Source organism: Aythya fuligula, chromosome 17, assembly GCF_009819795.1.
Source record: "Aythya fuligula isolate bAytFul2 chromosome 17, bAytFul2.pri, whole genome shotgun sequence".
Lineage (NCBI taxonomy): Eukaryota > Metazoa > Chordata > Aves > Anseriformes > Anatidae > Aythya > Aythya fuligula.
The window spans coordinates 9453923-9473647 of NC_045575.1; the positions used below are offsets into that span (position 1 = coordinate 9453923).

Genomic DNA, 19725 nt, shown 5'->3' on the forward strand with positions numbered 1-19725 from the left:
CGCGGCCTAGCGGGGCTCGGCTCCGCGCATGCTCCCGCTCGGCGGCCCCCAGCGGCGGCAGCGCCCGGAGCGGAGCGGGGCGGGCCCGGCCCTGCCCGGCCCCCTCACGCCCTGCCCGGCCCTGCCCGGTCCCTGCCCGCCCCGGTGCCCCGCTCCCTGCCCGCCCCCAGCCGGCCCTGCCCGCCCCTGGGCTCCCCGCCGCCCGCCCAAGGCCGTTAACGGCCGCGCTGAGGCGAAGGCGAAGGCGGGAGGTAGAAAAGAGGCGGTTTATTGGTACATAAATATATACACAGTATATATCGCAGGGTTTATACACGTCGTACAAACATTTACACCCGCGGCCCGCTGCTGCCGCCTTTGCTCTGCCTGCGTGAGCGCCAGGGCAGCGTCCAGCGCTGGGACCCGGCGCCACGCGTGGTCCGCACCCAGGTTCATGGGGAGCTCGTGTGGGCTCCCCACAGCCCCCAGAGCTGCCCGAGCTCCTCCACGGGCACTCGGTGTCCTCACGGCTCCCCGGCTCACGCTGGGGACGCTGCCTCAGCATAAGGTGTCTTCCAAGGCTGGAACAGCCCAAGGGCTGCCCTACGTAAACATAGGAAATGCCATCAAGGCAGCTCTGCGTGATGGGGTCCGGGTTAATAGGAGAGTGTGATCCCTTTCCAGGCTGGCTTGATGGCTTGTGGGATGCTATTGCTGGAAGAGCCTGGCCCCGTTAAGGGTTTAGGGCTCTCGTCTGTGAAGAACACGGCGGACGCTTTTGTATTGATAGCAACTGAAGCTGGGGCTGCTGGAAGAGGAGAGGGGCAAACTTTGCCGCTTGCTGTGACGGACACCCGCTGTGTCAGACACTGGGCCTGTGAGGAAGCCAGGAATGGCAGAGGGAGCCCTCTGCGTGGCTGCAGGAGGTCGGGGTGATGGAAGGGAAATGGGGGGCTGCAAGCACCCCCCTCATCTGAAGGAGTTGGAGGAGGGTGTGCAGCTGAAGAAGTCCTGGCTGATGTGGCGTGGGTAGCCCTCCAGCACCTTCACCTGGACGGGATCGAACTTCCAGTAGTCTCGGCCTCTCAGGAAATAGGCAAAACCTGGGGTGAGAGAGGAAGGGTCAGGAGAGACAGGGTTGGCACAGCTCAGCTCTTTCCTAGCATTTTGTCTTTTTGACTCCCCAGAGGATTTTTAATACCAAAAGAAAGCCTGGAGGATGCAGGAAACGCTGCTAGATTAATTTCACCTGAATCCAGATTTGGGCTTACACTGCTCTTTCACACTGTTTCAGTGCTGACAGGAGAGTAAACAGGATAGAGTTTATTTTATATATCTAGTGGTTTAAATATACTGTACCTATGCAGCGGCCTGGCCTTACCAGAGCAGAAGGTGCGTAGGACCCCATCAGGGCCTGTGGCAGGGAGGTTGTGAAGAACTGCTGTGGAACATCCTGCTTGGAGGAAACTGCTCTGGGATGCAGGCTCTGGAAGCACTGCGGAGCCACTCCACGCCCGGAGGGAGCAGAGAGGGAGTCGCTGCACCCGTCGTCCCCAGCGCCCGCCTGTCCCAGGTATTTCTGCGGCACCGCGACGCTGCGTGCAGCGTGGGGCACGTCTGGGGGACGGTGACACTGAAAGCAGCCTGCTCATTCAGCACAGCTGCCTCGGCTGAAACTCTGTGGACAGAGTTTCTGCTGTCCTCCCATCACTGCCTGTGTTGGGAGCAGTAACAGCAAAGTGGGACTCTGTTTCTTTGTCAGAAGTTTGACTTTTTTCTATCAGGTGCTTAACTGTTGATTGTTCCAATTAATAATTACAAAGCTTCTCACTTTCATGAAAAGCTTCAGTTCCCTGCCTACTGGAGGGAGCTGCCTCGCTCTCTGTGCACTACATGGCACATGCTAGGCTGGGAGGTGTCCACAACTACTGACTGTCTCAATGTTCAAGCTGGGAGTCGGCATCAGGCCGAGCGCCCACCCCGGAGCAGGCCCTGTCCCTGCTGGCACTGACCAAACTCATCCTGAAAAGCAGCATCAATCTCCTGAGGGACCCCGCGCCAGTCAGCCATGGTCCGAGGGTAGATGTTGTCCACCTGGCGGGTGTGAGGGTTGAAGCGCCAGTAGTTGCCTCCACTGAAGATGTAGATCTTGTTCTTCTCAGCCCCCCAGACCAGAGCTGCCTGCACGGGGGAAGCAGGGAGGCCCAGCTCCGTGATCGGGGTGGGACCGGAGACCCGCCTCTCGCCGTCGTAAATCCAGTACTGAGAATCTGGTGAGGAGGCAGAAAAGGGGAGAGACAGGTTCAGAAGCTCTTTGATGTCAGCTAATTTGGCAGTGAATTGCAGAAGTGGAGCTGGTGCCCTGGCAGAGCTCCCAGGGAGAGCTGTCGGTGAGAGGCGCGCTGTTACTGATAGTGCCCGCAGTGCCACGAGGGCAAGGGGTTGAATTTCCCCCTCAGTCCGACCCAGAGCTGTCAATGCTGGGATGAGGAGGGCTCTTTTAGCAGCTGCCTCGTCTATATTTGTGGATGTTATAATGAAAGATTTGGCTTTCCTTATGAGCTGCCCGGCTGCCCTGCCTGGCTTCTCAGAGGCTCATTGTCGTGGTGCTGGAGAGCCCTGTGTGCGTGCAGAAGGATGTTTCTCTCCGTCTGCTCCACTCCGATGGGACTGGCTGCAGTCCTTTGGGCAGATGAATCAGCCCTGGCCTTTGAGTTTGCTCTGGGCATGCTGAAGGAAGAGCAGAACCCGTTGCTGGATAAAGAAACGTACAAAGCTGTGGAGTTTGACAGGGCAAAGGCAGATTCCTGCAACGCCTCTGTGGTGAAGCCTGAGGCTGCCAAGTGGGGGCAGAGAAGCAAAATGGGTCATGGCCTGACTGGGGGGGACACGTTCCTTGTGTGCCACATTTCTGTGTAGGACAGAGCGCAGGGACCAGCCCCTACCCTGCCAGCTCAGCTCTTGGGGATCGTACCTGGGCATGCACGGGCACAAGGGGGGCATGTGGTGTAAAGAAGGAAGCTACAGAAACCAGGAAGAAGTTGCCAAGCTGAAGCAGACTGGGAGCATATTTCCAGTTTAGATTAAAACGGGAGTCTCTAATTACCCTATGGTGTGTAATACTTTCCCCTTATCTCATTTTAGCTCACGGTGGGAGCCTGCCAATTTTCACACTGTAAACCCTCATCTGCAAGTGAGGTGCTGAGCAACCTGGTTATGCAGGAACACTGCCTGCAGAGCTGCTTGGTGCTTTTTGGTGCTCATCTCACGGTGTGCAGACACGGCACGCGCACCCAGGGCAGCTGGGTAGCTACATTCTGCATCCCTGCTGTTACCTTCATGCTTGGAAAGAGCACTAGAGGAAACAGTGGAGCTGAAACAGGGGTCGTTGCAGGTCTTGAACTCCAAAGGTGGCCACGAGGAGGTCTGGCCCCACCGTGGGTGACTGGTTTTTAATCCCTGCAGTGGCTGGAGGCTGCCTGGATGTGGGCTCACTCAGTCTTGGGGGACTGCAGGAGCTCTGCACCCAGGACAGCTGCGGGGAGGTTTTAGAGTGTCTAATAGTGGTGCTTGCTCCCATTCCCCCCTTCCCTCAACTGGGGCTGCTGGAAGCACAGTGGCCTCCACTTATCTTGCCGAGGGCTCTGTTGCAGGGAAGACTTTTCTTTTTCTCCTCCTGTTTCCATCCCTGAGGAAGATGAAGCAAGTGTTTCTTTCCTCCTCTTCTGCCAGCAGCATTGCCAGGGCAGAAGCTCAAAACAAACATTTGTGTTTCAGAGGAGGAGAATGGGATCCTTTGGCTGTGTCTAAACTAAAAGCAACCCTTCCTTCTCCCTTTCCCCCTCAATATCTGCTAAAAAGTTTGAACCAAACAGAGAAAGGAACAGCCAGGATCACTGATTTACTGAGGATGTCTGGAAGGTTTGTGCTCCCAGGGACTTGTTGGGTCCTGAATACCCCTCAGTAAAGAAGGCACACTTCTGAGCCGTCTGATCCCAGTCCAGCTCTTACCTTGGAAAAACCAGATATTGCCCAGGGGGTCCTCGAAGGTGGCATCCACAGAGCTCGGGATCCCCTGCCAGTGACGAGAGGCCAGAGCTGGGTAGCCGGCCTGCAGCTTTCCAGCTCGGAGCCGCCACACGTAGCGGGACGTGAAGAAGAACAGCTCGCCCCGGATGGTGGCCGCGGCGTCGAAAGCCGTGTCGCAGGCGTCGGGCTGCACAGACTGCCAAAGCACGGCCTGGTCAGCGGCTGGCACCCGCGGGAGCCCCCCTCGCCCACCCTGGGCTCCTCTGATGGGACATCCCTCCTGGAGAAGGCAGTCCCAGCAGCTGGGAGCAAGCCGCGGTGTTAAAGGAGGCAGAGTTCACTCACCTCCACATTGGTGATCTCGTTCGTTTCAAGGTCTGGCTGGGGCAGCTCTGCTGGCTGCGTCGGGGTTGGCTCGGGATCCAGCTTGGGTTTCCCGTAGAGGTACTGGATGCCTTGCTTGTCATCCTCGCTCAGGCTCAGCGGGTAGCGGAAGATGTAGAACGGAGACATCAGAGACTTGGAGACAGCCGTGTGCTGCAAGCCCAGCACGTGGCCGAACTCGTGGGCAGCCACCTGGAGGAGGTCAGTGCCTGCAAAGGGGAGAGGGAGATGCTTTTGCCTAGCTGAGGGAGGTGGGCAAGCTGTGCCCGCAGAGGGGGTGCCTGCCCCTGAGGCTCATTCCTGCTGCTCATCAGCTCCTGGCGATGCAGAGGCATGCTGCAGGGGTCTAACATGTGGTGAGATAAATCTGCCTTGGCTACTGGGCTCACAGGTTGTTCGGGCATTTTCACATGTAGCTCTACATCTTGTTTGTATTTTTAAGGAATCAAAGGGCATAATTAAAGGGATCCACTAATTCTGGGGCACTGCGAGGGAACTCAGACACTCAGGTATTAGCCTGGGCATGTTGGTAATTTGTAACTGTCTCCGGGGGCTTCTGCACTCCTTAGCTACCAGGAAAGAAAATGTTTTCCATGTGCTTTTGGACAGGAGAATTTAGCAGAGAGAAGGAATCTGGCCCATACAAGCAGGTGGTGGGGTGGGAAGGCTGATTTTTGTCCACCCAGGCTTGCAGTGGTGCTTGTCTAAGGCTGTAACACAACAGCTTGTGTTTAGATCATGTCCGTGTCCGCTGTGGCAGCTGGCGGTGTCAATGGGGAACCCTGCGGGATTACAGCCACACAGGCAGCAGAGGGAGCTCACTTATTGCTTGGCTGTGGCAAGAAGGTGACATTTAAAAACCAGCACATCAAAATCCCTACAGTGCCAAGGCCTGGCCCTTCTTTGCTGGAGGTAAGGGAGGTTGTACTTTAGGAATACGACTTAACAGCAGCTACAAAAGGAGAGGGGGGGGAAAGCAGATTTCAGTCTGCAAATACATGCCAGTTGGCTGGCAGGTGTTATTTCCAATGGATCCTTTTTGAAGCAGATAAATTGTACAGAAAGTTGTAAGAGAGGCATTGGGCTTGTGAGCAGAGGCCGTTTGTTGACAAGTCCCAGCGCATTCATTCACAGCCAGAAATCCTCCAAGCTGCAGCCCAAGTGATGGGAAAGGCAGGGCCGTGAGTCAGCTGGTTTCCAGGCTCCAAGAGGGATTTCCCTGATGGCCCAGGGGAGCAGGGCACCGGGGGTGCAGCTGGGAGGACGCCTGGGAAGGGCAGAGGGGAAGGTGAGCCCCTGCCCTCCTCTGCAGGTCAGCTTCGTGTTGAAGCCGTGGATTTTTGCAGCACTGACACAATTAAATCGACACATCTAGGGCAGCTGAGAAAGCGGGATCTCTGCGTCAGTGATTAATTACAAACTTTCAGACATTTCTGTTTAGCTTGGCAGGCTCCTTGCTTGATGCTTTCCAGTGTTGGCAGATCTGCTGCACCACTGTCAGATGCTCCGGGGGAGGTGAACGACAGCACGCCTGCAGGAGCTGTGCTGGGAGCATCACCGTCCCTCGCAGAAGGTCCTCAGCGTGGGCTTCTGCCTCCCACACGGCTCCGGGCTGCCCCCAGGGCACACCTTCCCCTCCTCGTAGCTCTGCTCTCCCGTCTGTATCAGGAGGCTAAGGATTTCCCCATCTCCGAGAGCTCAGGCAAGGATTAAACCATGTTTATATCGTAAAGCCCTTTTCGGTATATCAAATGGCAATTAGCTGCAACGAGCTTCTACAACATTTATTTATGGAAGGCACAGAGGGAAAAAGGCCACGGAACAGGGCTGGATTCTGATGGGAACTGGCATCTCTTCTGACAGTTCCTGGTTTGCCTCCAACACTGTCTGTGGGAGAATGGAGGAAATTCTTCAACAACACAGGCAGCCCCGACAGAGGCTGCAAAGGGGCAGGGCCCACCCATCCCTAGGTAGCAGAAGGGCTTCTGCAGCAAGACCTGGTGCTCTGTCGTCCTTGTTTTGGGGAGCATGGAGGGTCCTGATCCCCCCCCAGAGCCAACCTGCTGACTTGGGGCACCCATCTGAGCCCTGAACACTGACAAAATGTTTGGGAAACCCCAGGGAGGCAGGGGTTGAACTCAGGCTTTGTGATTGTTTCTTTGTCCCTGCACTAATTTTGGTGGGTCTTGCGGAAATGGATGCTCTGGGCACTGCTCCAGCAGGCCCCAGGCAGCCCTGCGGTATCGCACGGGTCCTGACGCCAGGCCCTGAGTGCCCAAGCGGGGAGCTACCAGTGTGGATCTATTATTAGCAAAAAAAAAAAAAAAAAAAAAGTCTTGACTTGCTGTGGTGTTGTTCATGGTCAGAACATTCCCAGGCCACGGGGACAGAGCTGGAGCCTGGGTGGCTTCCCTTTATGGACTTGTTCAAAGAGAAATTACTCTGTGGGCAGGCAGGACTGGCTGCTATGCTGTCCTCTGGAGGACGGCGCTGTTTTTGTGTCAGCTGGTGTGTCACCCGCTGCTGGAGCCTCTGTCCTCACCGGGACCACGGCGTCCTGCTGGGCTCGGGCTTTGATGTGGCTGGAAGGTGATGAGAAAAGACCCGAACACTACCTGCCAGCAGGCTTGTACGTGGTGGGAGGTGACAATATCCACCGCAAAAAGGGTGGCTGCCTCTCAGTTTCACAGGGGCCCTGCTCGCAGCACAATTAAATCACTTCTAGGTGTGCTGACAGGCATCCCGGAGCCCCCAGGGCTCCCCTAAAACCTGTACCCAGGGGTACCCGTGCCGTACCCAGGTTGTTCCCAATCGTCCAGGTCTCGTCGTAGTCGAAGTGGACGTCCCCCTCCCGGTGCGTCTTGGGGAAGAACGCGTGTGCCAGGATCCCGCCGGGCCCATCAAAGGGCAAGTTGTCTCCGTGCCAGTACCTGGGGGGAAAGCACAGCACAGCTCAGGCAAACGGCCGTGGAGCTCGGGTGCACGGCCGGAGGTGGGGAGCGGCTGCGAAGGGACAGCAGCTCTCACCAGCTCTCACCAGCCCTCACCGCCACCGCAGGCATCCTGCGATCTGCTGGGAGCCCTCTGGATTGCAGACCGGGTTCTGCGTCGGGGCACCGAGGAGGCAGAGCCCGGTCGCACCAAGCCCTGGGGAATTTTGAATGGGTTTCTCAGGATGTTTCTCTCCTCCCCCTGCTCGGCTTTCAGCACCAAGCTGAGGATGGAGCCCGAAGAATTAAGGAGGTGGCTGCCAGAACCGAGATCAAGCCGAGGCAGCTGAGCGGCGGGGGGATGCGGAGGGGCCGCCTGCAGAGAACCCAGCCAAACCCTCGGGTCCTCGCTCAAGCCAAGCCCACTGGTGACACACGAAGGAAACCCACGAGAGATGTGGCCACTTCAGAGAGCAGAGGGAGGCACAGGCAGATACACAGAACACGAATCACATCACTGCTTGGACAGCCTCCACCGCTGTTACTAGTTTTGTGCAAACAGGCAGCAGAGGGAAGTCTTTGCCCCCGTGCGTCGTTTGCCAAAAGCGAATTTCAGGCCAAGAGCCAAGGTTCGTTTAACCAAGGAGCTATATTTGTCTTCGGGCAGACAGTTACGTTTTCAGTCAAGGGACAGGATGGAGGACCTGAAGATGTAACGTCAAAACAAACACTTGGGAAAACAGCCTGTGGGCAGAGGAACGTAAATGTACCCGGAAAATTAATGAAGGATCGGTGACGGTGCTGCGCACAGCCAGCACGGAACAGCTGCGCTCACACCAAGCAGCCCACATCTGACAGCAAACGAAAACATCCCCGCGTCTGGAGGCAGAAATGTGAGTGTTCCAGTGCCTGTGCTGGGTGCTGGCAGCTCTGCGCCCCGGCTGCAGCCTGGGGTCTCGCACAGGGTGCTGCCCACTGTGCTCACCTTGTGAAATCGATGACGATGTCAGCCCGGCCCTCCTGCACCTCGGTGAAGGTCAGCGGTGTCACGTCGCTCCAGACTTTCAGAGCTTCCTCGATGGTCCTTCTCACCTTGGCTTTTACAAGTTGCCACGGGAACCTGATAATTCTGAAAGGCAACAGACACCAGGTGAAGAGAGCATCAGCCGCTGTCCCGTGGACGCTGCTGTCACGAAGACACTAGCTGTAGGGTCAGCGGCATTAGGGCTGCCACTCCCTCCTCTCTGCCGCACCAGAGCACCTCCAATCCACAGAGGCACTGCTCTGACACCCTCTTCCAAGCAACAAACCCCACCAGGGCCAAAACCCTCGGGCTGTGAGCCCAGAGGTGAGCTCCCTGCAGAGCTTTGCAGAGCTGTGTTTTTTCAGAGTGAAGGGCTGCAGTATTTTCCAGGTCTGTCCTGTGTGTCCACCCCCACAGAGGTGCCTGGCAGTGGTGGGACGGGATGGCAGCTCTCCAGCCTCTGCACTTTTTGCCCCTGGAACCCTGGGCTTGCTCAGAGCAGCTGCTGCCTCTTCTGCCCCCCTACAACATAACCCTGTCAGGCCTGTCGCAGGGGGAGCCTTCTCTCCCTTCCATTAACCATGCTGGTGTGCGTTCATCTCAGCTGTGTTCCTTTCTTTAACACTCTCAACCAAAGAAAAAAAAGGAAGAAGCCTTTCTGTTATCTGTAGCCTCCTCACAGCATGAGGAACAGAGTCTCCCGCACTCAATTAAACACAGCACGATGTGCACGCTGTCAACGTCCATACGGGTGTGCTCACTCCTTCACTTGTGCCCCTGTGGGCAGCTGGGCAGGAAGCACAACCCTCCCTGAAGCCTGCTCAGCAGATCTGCAATTGAGAAGGTGTGGGCTGATTTGGGCAAAACTTTTCCCTGAAGTCCTGTTTACGGGAACATCAATAACAGCAGCATGAAAGGGGCTTTCTAAAATAAACTGTGAGCTGATCCCTCGGAAAGGTGGCTGGGGGCGGGGAGGGGGGGACAAAAGCACAGCAGGAGCAGGCTGGTGGCGGAGGCTGCGCTCGGCGTGAGGTGGGGTTTGATGTTGGGAAGCGACCGCACGTGCGGGGGATGATGCTGGGGCTGCACAAATGTTTGGACAGGGGTGGGTGAGCAGCTGTGTTTAGAGGAACGTGTGTGAGGGGACGGGGAGGCGCTGGGTACGAGCCCGCTGGTGGCTCTTGGTGCATGGCTGCCCTGCCTGGCTGCCTCTACCTGGGTGAGGGCAGCCCTGTGTGAGCTGCAGGCAGCAAACACGAGCTGGAGGGGCTTGGGGAGGGAGCAGCAGGCCGTCCTCAGCCCCGTTTCGCATCTTCCTTACTTGTAGGTGAGGTCGGTCTTGTCCCAGCGCCCCCCCGAGAGGACGAATCGCTTCTGCCGGTTGCGCCCGTTCTGGCCGTCGGGCAGCGCGGGCAGGTCGGGCACGCCGCAGCGGGGCGGGTTCCAGCGAGCTGCCTGCTCACCCGCCCCCATGGGGAAGCCCTTGGTGGGCACGCCGGTCCCCAGGGCGTTCAGCAGCAGCCAGGGACTCTGCTCCTTCCAGGGGTGATGTTTCCGAGCCGCATCCTAGAGGAGAAAAGCAAAGCTATGACTCGGGTCTGGGAAGAGAGTGGTGGATGCTGCCCACAGCAGTCCTGCACTGGTGAGTTCCACCTCTCCCTTGGCTGTTCCCCTCCTGCTAGGGCATGTCCTGCTCCCTACAAATATCCCCCATCCTGCTCCCCACAAATATCCCCCGTTCATTCCCTGGTCACACCTGGGAGCAGCCTGATGCCACGGCACCCCCTAAGCACCGGCCTATTTTTGTCCAGCTTTTCCTTGGCTGCTGGCCTGCAGGAAATGCTTTTGCAAACTGTGGATGAGAACCAGACCCTCCAACAACGAACCAACTCGCTAGGGAGTCAGTTCTCCCCCTCTGCCCCACATCCCTTTAGCCTGTATTCCCCCCTGGGCCTGGCAGGGGTGATGTGAATGGGAGGAAGCCTTTAGTCCAACAGTTGTGCTCCCTGCTCTCCCCGCTGTGGTGTCCTGGTGTGGTGAGCATGGCTTGGGGACAGCACAAGCTGGAGGGGGAGCAGGACACACAGATCCGGGGTGACTCCGAGCCCGCACAGAGCAGCAGTGACTGTCCCTCCTGCTCCTGTCACCGCCTGAGGTCACCGACTCTCCCACCTCCCCTTGCCTCACTGTGCCTGTGGCACTGCTTGGGGGATAAGGTCACCTTCGCTCTCCCACACTTAATTAGAAAAGTATTTATCCCCTTGGCAGCATTAATTAGTGCCAATGAGCTGACTTCCATTGGTTTCTTACCTAACAGTAGGATTATGGGGCACAGAGCCACCTCGATACACAACCCCAGGTTAATCTCCAACCTGCTGTGAGGCCTGACGGGTCGGGGGGTGCTTGGTCCCTGCGTATCCACACCGCACCGGCCCCAGGTCCAAATGCTGATTCTTTTTTTGTGTAGTCAAATTTAAAGAGCAAACAGCACCCGCGTGGCTCAAGGTGCAGCAGTGACACAGCTCTGCTCAGGCAGGCTCCGTGCCACAGGGCTCGGGCAGGGTTTCGGGCTCCCCTCGTTCCCCCACAGCTCGCTGCCTTCTCGCAGCCCAGCCGGGGACACGGGGGGCGGGCTGGCGGGACGCCAGCACTGCCCTGGTGCCGTGTAATCGGCGTGCTGCCGGCGCTCTGCTCCCCTACAATGAGCCCATTCATGCGGGCAGAAATGAAGTGTGAAGCCCTCGGCATTAATTCCGCCACTGGGCCCCGGCCCCGTGCCTCGGAGCGATGCTCAGACGGGCGCAGGAGCCGGGGAGGTGGCAGGAGGTGCAGCTCAGGTGTCCTGCCCATGGTACGTCCATAACCACTCTGGCTTTGTCCTCTGCTTTGTCCTCTCCTGCAGCCAGCCTGCGGCTCAGCACCTGCCTCCCTGCACTGCCCCCGTCCTGGTGTCCCTCTGCACTTTGACACACAGGGAGCTGCTCCACTAACAAGTGCAAAAAAAGCCATTTTACTTCCTGGATGGCAAAGCCTGCCCAGCCCACCAGCTGTGGCACGGGGCTCTCGGCTCCTCGCGCTACTCAGGCTCGCTCTGCTACCACGGGTGAGGAATGGCTGCGTTCCCAGGGAGCAGGAGGCACAGGGCAGCTGCTCCAAGGCACGTGGGGAGCAGCAGGGGAGAGGGACCCTGGGGAAAGTCCTCACTGTGGAGCTGGGACAGGCGTGCAGGTAGGCAAGCTGGCTGAAGCTGATCCAGATGGGCTTTATCCAGATTTATCGCCCTCTCCCGAGCAGGGGCACAGAGGAGGAATTGCCTGGTTCCTGCTTGCCCCGAGGGAGCCCTGTGCAGGGGCAGAGAGGAGGTTGGTTGTGTCTCTCTGGTCAACTTAAGGCCACTGGCTCCAGCTCCAGCTCCCAGCCACCCAGAGCTGCCTGCAGCTGCGTGACCAACCCAGGGAGGGGACACCAGGCCGGGGAGGGGACGCTGCAGGTGCCCTGTCCGGAGGCAGGAGGTCAGACCTGCCCTGCTGCCCCCTCGCCCCCAGACAAACAGAGGCAGGGCAGCGAGTCGCTCTCTGCCGTCACTGCACCGACACTAATGCGATGGCAGGAAAGGGCTGGAAAATGCCACTGCGGGCGCAGCCGGCAAGGGGAAATGTTACGGGCAGAAAGCGCTCGCCAAACAATGCTCAGGAGACGTGTCAGGCTGGAGATTTCGGCCTCCTTGTCGGGACACACCTCGCTGCAGTCACTTCCCAGGGCTTCGATAAGACATCCTCTCGCTTGGGGCTGCATCCTTCCCACCGAGCGCGGCAGCCACCCCTCTGTGGGACGGGTGGGAATTTCGGGGAGCTCCTGCTTTGTTCTCCCAGGCCGTGGCATGCCCCAGCTGGACGCCTGGGGGTTTGCTTAGGGCTGTGCTGCTGCTGAAGGGAGGACGAACCTGTTGAGGGGGGGCTGAGGAAGGTGCTGGGTAACCATCAGGGCACCCCCACTTCCCCCATCCCAACCCGGGAGGGGAAAGGATTACCGGAGACCAGAAGTAAAGGGAGGGCCCTGCAAGCCAGGGAAGGCATTCAGAGCGCAGAGCTGGATCAGAGCACTGGGACAACGCCTGCAGGGAAGACGGGAAACCAGACAGGAGGAGAGCCTGCCTCACCCTCCAGCAATCCCCCTCCTCCAGCCGGGGGGAGCTGAGGGCTGCAGGGGAGGGAGCCTGCCCCCGGCCCCCCAAAACCCTCCCAAGCACGGGCCTGCCTCTGAGCCTGCAGCTCAGGGTGTGTGCAGCCACTTGCACCCCCTTCACGGGACAGCCCACAGCCAGGGATGGCTGCCTGAGTACAACAAAAGCACTGGGGGGCTGCCAGGCCCGAAACCAAGGGAAGAAGGCAGTGAGGACAGCAGAACAAAGCTGTGGGCAAAGAGGGCTGCGCAAAGAAAGCGCCTCTTCCTAGCAGCCTTGTGACCAAAAGGCTGAGGGGGAACAGGAGGGAAAGGACAGATCCCACGGGAGAGCAGAAACCACTGTGGAGGTGCAGACTGCCCACTCGGTTCCTTCCAGCTGTATCAGCCCTCGAGTGCTGTGACACAACAGACATCACTCGGGCTCTGCCGGGGCCAGATGAACACCAGCCAAGCTTCCCAGGAAGTGTCCCAGCCATCCCGAGGAGCCAGGAGCATCTTTAACCTCAGTGTGTTGGGCAGCACTCGCCCCCCAGAGCCTCCCAGGAGAAGCAGCTGGAGCAGCACAGCTTAAATGGGTATACAAAAAACTCCAGAGCGAGACTGCTGCCTGATACTGACAGGCTTGGGTCCATCCCCTGCTGCCTGCCCTGGATGTAAACTTGCCTTCTGTCGTGCAGCTCATCACCTCCCCGACTGGGCTCCTGCCTGCTCCTGCAGCAGGGACATGAAAGGAGCCCCCCTCCCGTCACATCGGGGGGACTGGGCAAGTTGCAGCACGAATCCCAGCAGTCTCGGATACTTCCCCTGTCGCTGGGGGCTGTTTCCCATTCTGCTGGGAGATGAGCTGATGGGTTTTCTCCCACCTCCCTGCCCCTTCTGCTGCTGCCTTTCCATTTCTCCCTGCACTCTCCTGTTACTCAGGCTGTTTGGCAAGGCCCTGGTCCCTTCTGCCCCTTTGGCTAGCAGGATTATTCTCCTCCCACCTCCGAGTCTGCACCTTGGAGCACTCCGTCCCGTAGCTCAGTGTGTGGGGAAGGAAAGCAGAGAGGTTTTCTCCTGTGACTCCCGTGCAGGACAGTTCCAGCACCCTGCTGCTGACCTCTGTCGGGTGGCCCTGCACCCCCTGAGCAGCCTGCAGCAATGTTCTTGCCTGACCTCAGCACTGGTTTCCTCATGCCCAGAGTATTTTGGCCAGCCTGCCTCCCAGCCCAGCATGGATTTGCAGGGGTTGGATTTGAAAGCGTGGCTACAGCTGCTAATAAATGGTAAAGCTGGACCTACTCCACTCCGGAGCGGAGAACAGGGACAGGCTATGTCCCAGAAGTGTGGTGCTGGATGCCTGCAAAGGTGTGAACGCCACAGCTGAAAGCTCACGGCAAAGAAAGTTTCTTTTGTGGTCTGGTCAGCTCCTGGTCAAGAAGCAGTGTTAATGGAGACAATGGCAACTCACTGGAAATAACGCGTAGGCAAAGCCACCAGGCTCATTGATCCTGCCCCAGAACAAGGTGGCCTCCCCATGCCTCTAACTGGGAATTCTTTACTTGCACAAATACATCTGTAGCAGGACTGGCTCCTCCGTGCTGGGCTGCAGCCCCGTGCTGCTGCTGAGCAGAGGGAACACAAAGGGTGAGGCCAAACCTTGGCCAAAAGGGAGGTGCTGCAGTGCCTGGCCTCATGCACGCAGCTGGAGGCTCCCCTGCGCTCGCTCCCGTTCCCCGTGGCACCACCAGGCATCACCTCCCGGGGCCTGACAGTTTGTTTCCGGATGATTTGGTGATAGTTGTTGTTGGCAACGAAAAAGGGAAAATGTTTATTTTTCCTAAGCAACGTGGAACATGAAACATTATGGACTGCAAATGTTTATGGCCACAGTCACAATGAAAAGGCCCGGGCTCCAATGTAATAAGAGAAAGCAAATGAATAAACACTGCGGGACTATTTTTATTATCAGACACTTTAATTACGTGACAGTTTGTGAGTCTAGTCCATCAATAACACCGCGACCACACTGCTGGTGTCACCCAAGCAACAGTTTGCCAGAAACAGGAGTACTTACAAGGAAACAAGCCCCAGGATGCCAGGACAGCAAAAGGTCCCGGGAGCCCTTAGGCTGATGACCTAGAAATACCCTTGGAACCAAGAAACCGCTCTGGGATGCGACACACTGCAGCCAGAGGAGGAACAGAGTTGAGATTCTTTGTTCATTGTGCTTTTACATCCAGGTTAAGGTGAGCAACGAGCTACTTGTGCTCAGCTCAAGGATGGCAGCCAGGACATCTCCCACTGGTACAGCCGCCGGGCACGGTGCAGCCCTCTCCCGAGCTATGGGAGATGTTCTGCCCTCAGGGAGCGCGTCCTGCTCGAGTGTGCAGGCTGGGAAGCCTCCAAACCCACAAACACTGTCTCCCTGCCAAATCTGCTGAAGATATCTGGTGGGTTTTTCCCCTCTGCTAATTTTCAGAGCCACTTGTGAGATGACGACAGCTCCGCTGCTTAAATCCCACTGTGAGGAGAGCAGCTAGAAGCAGATCCAGAAGTGCTTCCACTTGTGGCACAGGCTGAATGGCAGCACAGCATAAGAACACCCAGGAACCCTCCAGTTACCCGTCTGCCATACTTGGATTACCATGAACGAGCATCTCTGGTGTGAGAAGTCACTGCAGGACAGTTTTGCCACAGAAGACCCTTTCTAAACAGACCTACACCTGCACCCTGCCTCTGCAAACCCCCCAAGCTATGCAACCAGGCAGGATGTGCACAGGGGAGCGAGTAAAGTGCACGGGGGTCTGCTCCTCTCCCAAGTGCTCCTCTCCTCCTGCCCTTTTCTCCCTTTCCAGCCCGCCCGAATCTGCCACACCGCAGGGTGTGCGTGTGTTGCATGTGAACGCACAAACACAACAAGCCCGCTGGAGAATAACTGCTTACATGTGTCTTGAGTCTCTCCCAGAGCAGAGGATAAACATGCCTAAAATTACCCCAACGCTCACTGCGGTATTTAAATAGCCAAACCAAACAGTGCAAATCAAACCCTTCCTGCAGGAGCTGCCTCGCCGCCTCGCTCCCCCCGGCGCCTGCAGGGAGGGCAGCACAGGGCACCCCGGGGACCCGCGGGCTGCAGGGGGACAGCCACAGGGAACGGCTCCAAGCGAGGATGCTGGCAGCTGGGGAGGTGCCACCGCTTCTCCACCGAGAGAGAGCTTCCCAGCGAGGGGACTGGCTTGGATTTCCCAGGGGAGACGGAAGCAAGGCAGGAATTCGGCGAGCGCGCGCGTGCACTGCCCCAGGACTGCAGCTCTTTTGTTCTCGAGTTTTGCAGTGGACACCAGGCACCGCCTGTGTTTTGCTCTCAGCTTTCTCTTTCTCTAGGTGTTAATGTAAAAGTGAAGGAGGGCTGTGACGTTTGCTACAAAGAGCACAGCTTCTTCTGCAGTTTGCCCTGTGCAGCTGGGTCTTACAATGAATCTTAACCCTTGTTTGCCCTCTGTCCCCAAACTACCGCTGTTGTGACATGGTGCTGGAGCACCTAACAGCCCCAGTCGTGGTGCAAGGCACTGGCAGCGTGGTCCATGCCCACCCCTTCTACTAGCACAGCTCGAGGAAGTCACCACCTTCTGTCTCCTGGGAGCGAGTCTCTTCCCTGCTCAGCCCTTTGGCTCCTTTCTCATTCATCACCCGCGAGCACAAGGTGCACGGGGAGGAAGAGAGCTGCAGTTAGCCACGGGGAAACATCTCCTTGTGCAGAGGGACTGCACATAGCCAGGAGAATGTGCGATGGCATGGCAGAGCTCTCTGTGAGAGGGCAGAGAAGGGGTGAGGCCAGAAACTCGTGTTCAGGCTACTGCCAACCCCACAGTGCCCCTTCAGCTGTTCCACGCTCTGTGCCCTGGCTTGGGTGCTGGGAGAGGGACAAGGTGTGTTGCTGTCACCTTACTTGTATGTGAGAGCAACCGCTGGCTGTACATCAGAGGCACCAGAATGACTTTCAGAAGCCTTGACACCAGCTAAAGAACATGTACCCAAAGAGGAATCTATCTGGTATGGAGAGGACATCTATATGAAAGGATGGGAAGACATCTGGCCATTTCAAACCCCAAAGCAACATAGCCCTATCTCCACAAGGAGCGAATGAAACACCGATTTCCAACCCAGAGCTCCACGTGGCTGGTCAAACACACCAGCACGAGATGTTCCCTAACAAAACACATTTGTAGGAGCATCATGTGGAGTTACTGCAGCCAAGACAAAAGTATGAGCACTGGGGATGGAGAGCACTGTCCCAGGGCGAGGAGGAAACCAGCTCGGGGCAGCCAGCTACCAACTGGGGGGCCCAACCAACCTCTGCAGGCAGTCGGCAGCTGCACACACATCGGAAGGACACAAGAATGAGAGTCACAGACAGAGCAGACCTAAGGTGTGAAACCCACGGCTGTTTTCCCCATCCCCTGGGATCCCCACGGGTCCTGGCTGGCAGCAGGAGCAGGACCAGAGGCTGCGCAGGTGCCTCCAGGAGCCGCAGCGTCTCGGCGTGCGCACAGCCGAGCGTGAGGCACCCCGCCAGCCCGGCACACGTCCCGCACGAACCAGCCGGCGGTGGCTGCACGCCGGCAGAGCCCTGCCCTCCCCACACAGCACCCAGCTCGCTGCTTGCTGTGCTCGGTCTGGGTGAAACAAGCGTGCAGAGCACTGCCATCGCTGCGGGGGCACCCGGCTCCCCTTCCTCGGGGGCACAGCCGGTGACACTGTTGGCAATGCCACCAGCACGCTGGGGGCTGAGGCTGAGCTGTGCCAGGTCCCAGCCCACAGGCTATTTAGCAGCCAAGTCCGAAAGCGCTCGGATGCCAGAGCTGATAACAAACCCCCAGCCTCAGCTAACCCCCGGCTGCTGCCGCCCGCTGTCACCGCGCTCCGGCACGGCGATAACCCGGCTGCCAGCACAAGGAGCCCTCCGTCTGCCCCCATCCCAGTCCCTCACAGACACAGCTCGTGGCTCGGGTGCCTGGCAGGAGCAAGAAGAAACCCCAGAGCCCCCCAAAACCCCAGAAACCCCCCAAAAAAAACAAACTCCACAGAGCCCCAGAGCCCCCCCAAGTCCCAGCGCCCAGTCTCCTCACCCCCCCCTTCTCTCCCGTCCCCAGCGAGCTCTCCTCTTCCTACAACCCCTGCGGGACCCCCAACCCCCGAGGGACCCCCCAACCCCCGAGGGACCCCCTAAGCCCCTAGGGACCCCCCCAAACTCACCGCCTTGTGCGGGCGGCGGGCGGGCGCTGCGGGGGCGCAGTGCAGGAGGGCGGCAGCGAGCAGGGCGGCGGCGGGCAGCGGCGGCCGGGCCATGCCGGGCGGCGGCCGGGCTCGGACATGGGCCGGGGCTGAGGGGCGGGCAGGGGGTGCGCTGTGTGGCGGCGATGGGGGTGTCCCGCAGCGCCTTTTATCTCCCCCCCCCCCCCCCCTCCCTTCACCGCCCGCCCGCCCTTTTGTTCTCCCCTCGCCGGGCCGCGGCGCTGCGGGGCTGAGGGGACGCGGCCGCCGGCCCCCGGGCGGAGCCGGGCAGGGATAAGGCCGCCCTCCTCCTCCTCCTCCTCCTCCTCCTCCTCCTCCTCCTCCTCCTCCTCCTCCTCCTCCTTCTCTTCTTCCAGCCCTGGGGGTTCACAAAGGGTCCGACCCCAAGGGCAGCTCCCCACGGGTTCTGCACCCAGGGGCAGGCTCCCAGCCCCCGGGGTTTCTGGTCTGAGTTTTGGGGCGGACCTGGGACTCGGGCTCGGTCCTTGTGGGTCCCTCCCCAGCCCGGGACATTCCCTGATTGTGCTGCTGCAAGCAGGGCTGGGTGGGAGGGTGGTGGAGGTGTTTTCCAGCTCCCCCGGCCCTTGGGACCTCCTAGGGACAAAGCCCAATCCTTCTACATCCCTTAGTGCCTGCTTGGGCCTCGCAGTGCCCACGGGGAAGATGTGACCTCTGGATATAATGCAAGAAACGTGTCCGCATCGCTGCTTTGCCTGTCAAGGGCTTGTCTGGAGCCAGCCGTGTGTGCCCAGCCCTCTGCTGCCCACCTGCCCAAAGGCTTCTCCCCGTGTAGGGTGCTAAGGAAGGGGGCACCCCGTCCCGGAGATGCCAAAGCCCCTGTTCACACAGCCTGGAGACGCAGGCAGGCAGCGCACGGCTCTGGTTTCTTGGTTCCTGTTTCTGTGGGAGAAGCCCTGGACTGTGTCAGCATCCCCTCAGCAGACAGAGTTGAACTGCAAATTGGTTCAAGAAATGTATGTAAATAAGGAGGCTTTGATCTCCAGCTGCCTGGGCTGGTGCGCGGGGAGTTGGTAAGGCTGCCTGACATCCCGGACCGTGTGACGGCTTTATTTGTCTGCGATCAATTGTTCGTGTTCTGCTTTATGGGAACCATATTTAGGGTGTAAATACTGAGCACGATAAGCAGATGCAGGAAGAACGAGCCTGGTGGTGGCTGGGCTTGGATGGCGCCGCAGTGATGAGCAACGGGAGAGGAGGCAGAAAAGTGAAATCCTGGCCAGCAGTCGCACGGCATCACATGGCAGGCAGGGGGGAGCTGTACCCTGACCTGGCCCCACCAGCAGCAGGGCACAGATCAAATGAAGTGCCACCACCACAAGCACTGGGACTGGCAGGAGTCATCCCGGCGTCGGAGCAGTGTGTCAGGAGCAGCCAGGAGGGAAGAAGCAGGGAGGCAGTGCTGTGCTCGCAGGGCTCGGGCTGCACGCTGCGCAGGGAGCGCTCCTGCTGGTCCAGCTGTGCACGGGAACGCCGAGCAGTTCCCACTTTCTTGCCTTGCTCTGAGCCAGACAGCTGGGGCTTAGCAAGGGAAGCTTTGTGTCTCTTTTCTTGAGTGCCTTTCATTTGAATGGCTGGTGTCTCTGGGAGCTCGGTGCCTTCAGCCCATGCCAGGGGAGTCTGTCGGTGCCCTGGGGAAGCAGGGAGAGGCGTGGGAGCAGCCTGCGAGGCAGCGACAGGCAGTTTGGCTCTTGTTAAAAAAGGGAGACTTTCGAAGGGGGTGTTCTGGGAAACACAGCCCTTCCAGAGACGGGGCCGCGCGTGAGAACGGCCGGCTCCTGCCAAGACACTGAACACAAAAGAAAGTGCATGGTGTGTTTGGGTTTCCCGACATTTCCCAGCAGAACAGGGACGTGGTTAGCAGCAGGAAGATGGCCCGTTGGGTGGATTGGGAGCTCA

The 19725-nt window shown here is 58.6% G+C and overlaps 1 protein-coding gene across 1 annotated transcript; it reads right to left on the reverse strand.

Moving 5' to 3' along the window:
• Positions 1-252: 252 nt before the first annotated feature.
• Positions 253-17862, reverse strand: MMP11 (matrix metallopeptidase 11). The gene is made up of 8 exons (XM_032199097.1): positions 17770-17862; positions 9668-9912; positions 8308-8451; positions 7189-7322; positions 4354-4601; positions 3991-4204; positions 1992-2249; positions 253-1082 (listed from the first exon to the last, which is right to left on the reverse strand). The coding sequence occupies exons 1-8, from the start codon at positions 17860-17862 to the stop codon at positions 949-951; spliced, it is 1470 nt and encodes a 489-aa protein (XP_032054988.1). The 3' UTR covers positions 253-948.
• Between the last annotated feature and the right edge of the window lie 1863 nt (positions 17863-19725).

Excerpts from the sequence above, each read along its gene's own strand:
- MMP11 (XM_032199097.1), bottom strand. The coding sequence starts at position 17,862 with ATGGCCCGGCCGCCGCTGCCCGCCGCCGCCCTGCTCGCTGCCGCCCTC. Across the intron at positions 9,913-17,769 it reads CCCGCCGCCCGCACAAGGCG|GATGCGGCTCGGAAACATCA; the intron begins GTGAGTTTGGGG and ends TTTCTCCTCTAG. Across the intron at positions 2,250-3,990 it reads CAATATCTGGTTTTTCCAAG|ATTCTCAGTACTGGATTTAC; the intron begins GTAAGAGCTGGA and ends CCTCCTCACCAG.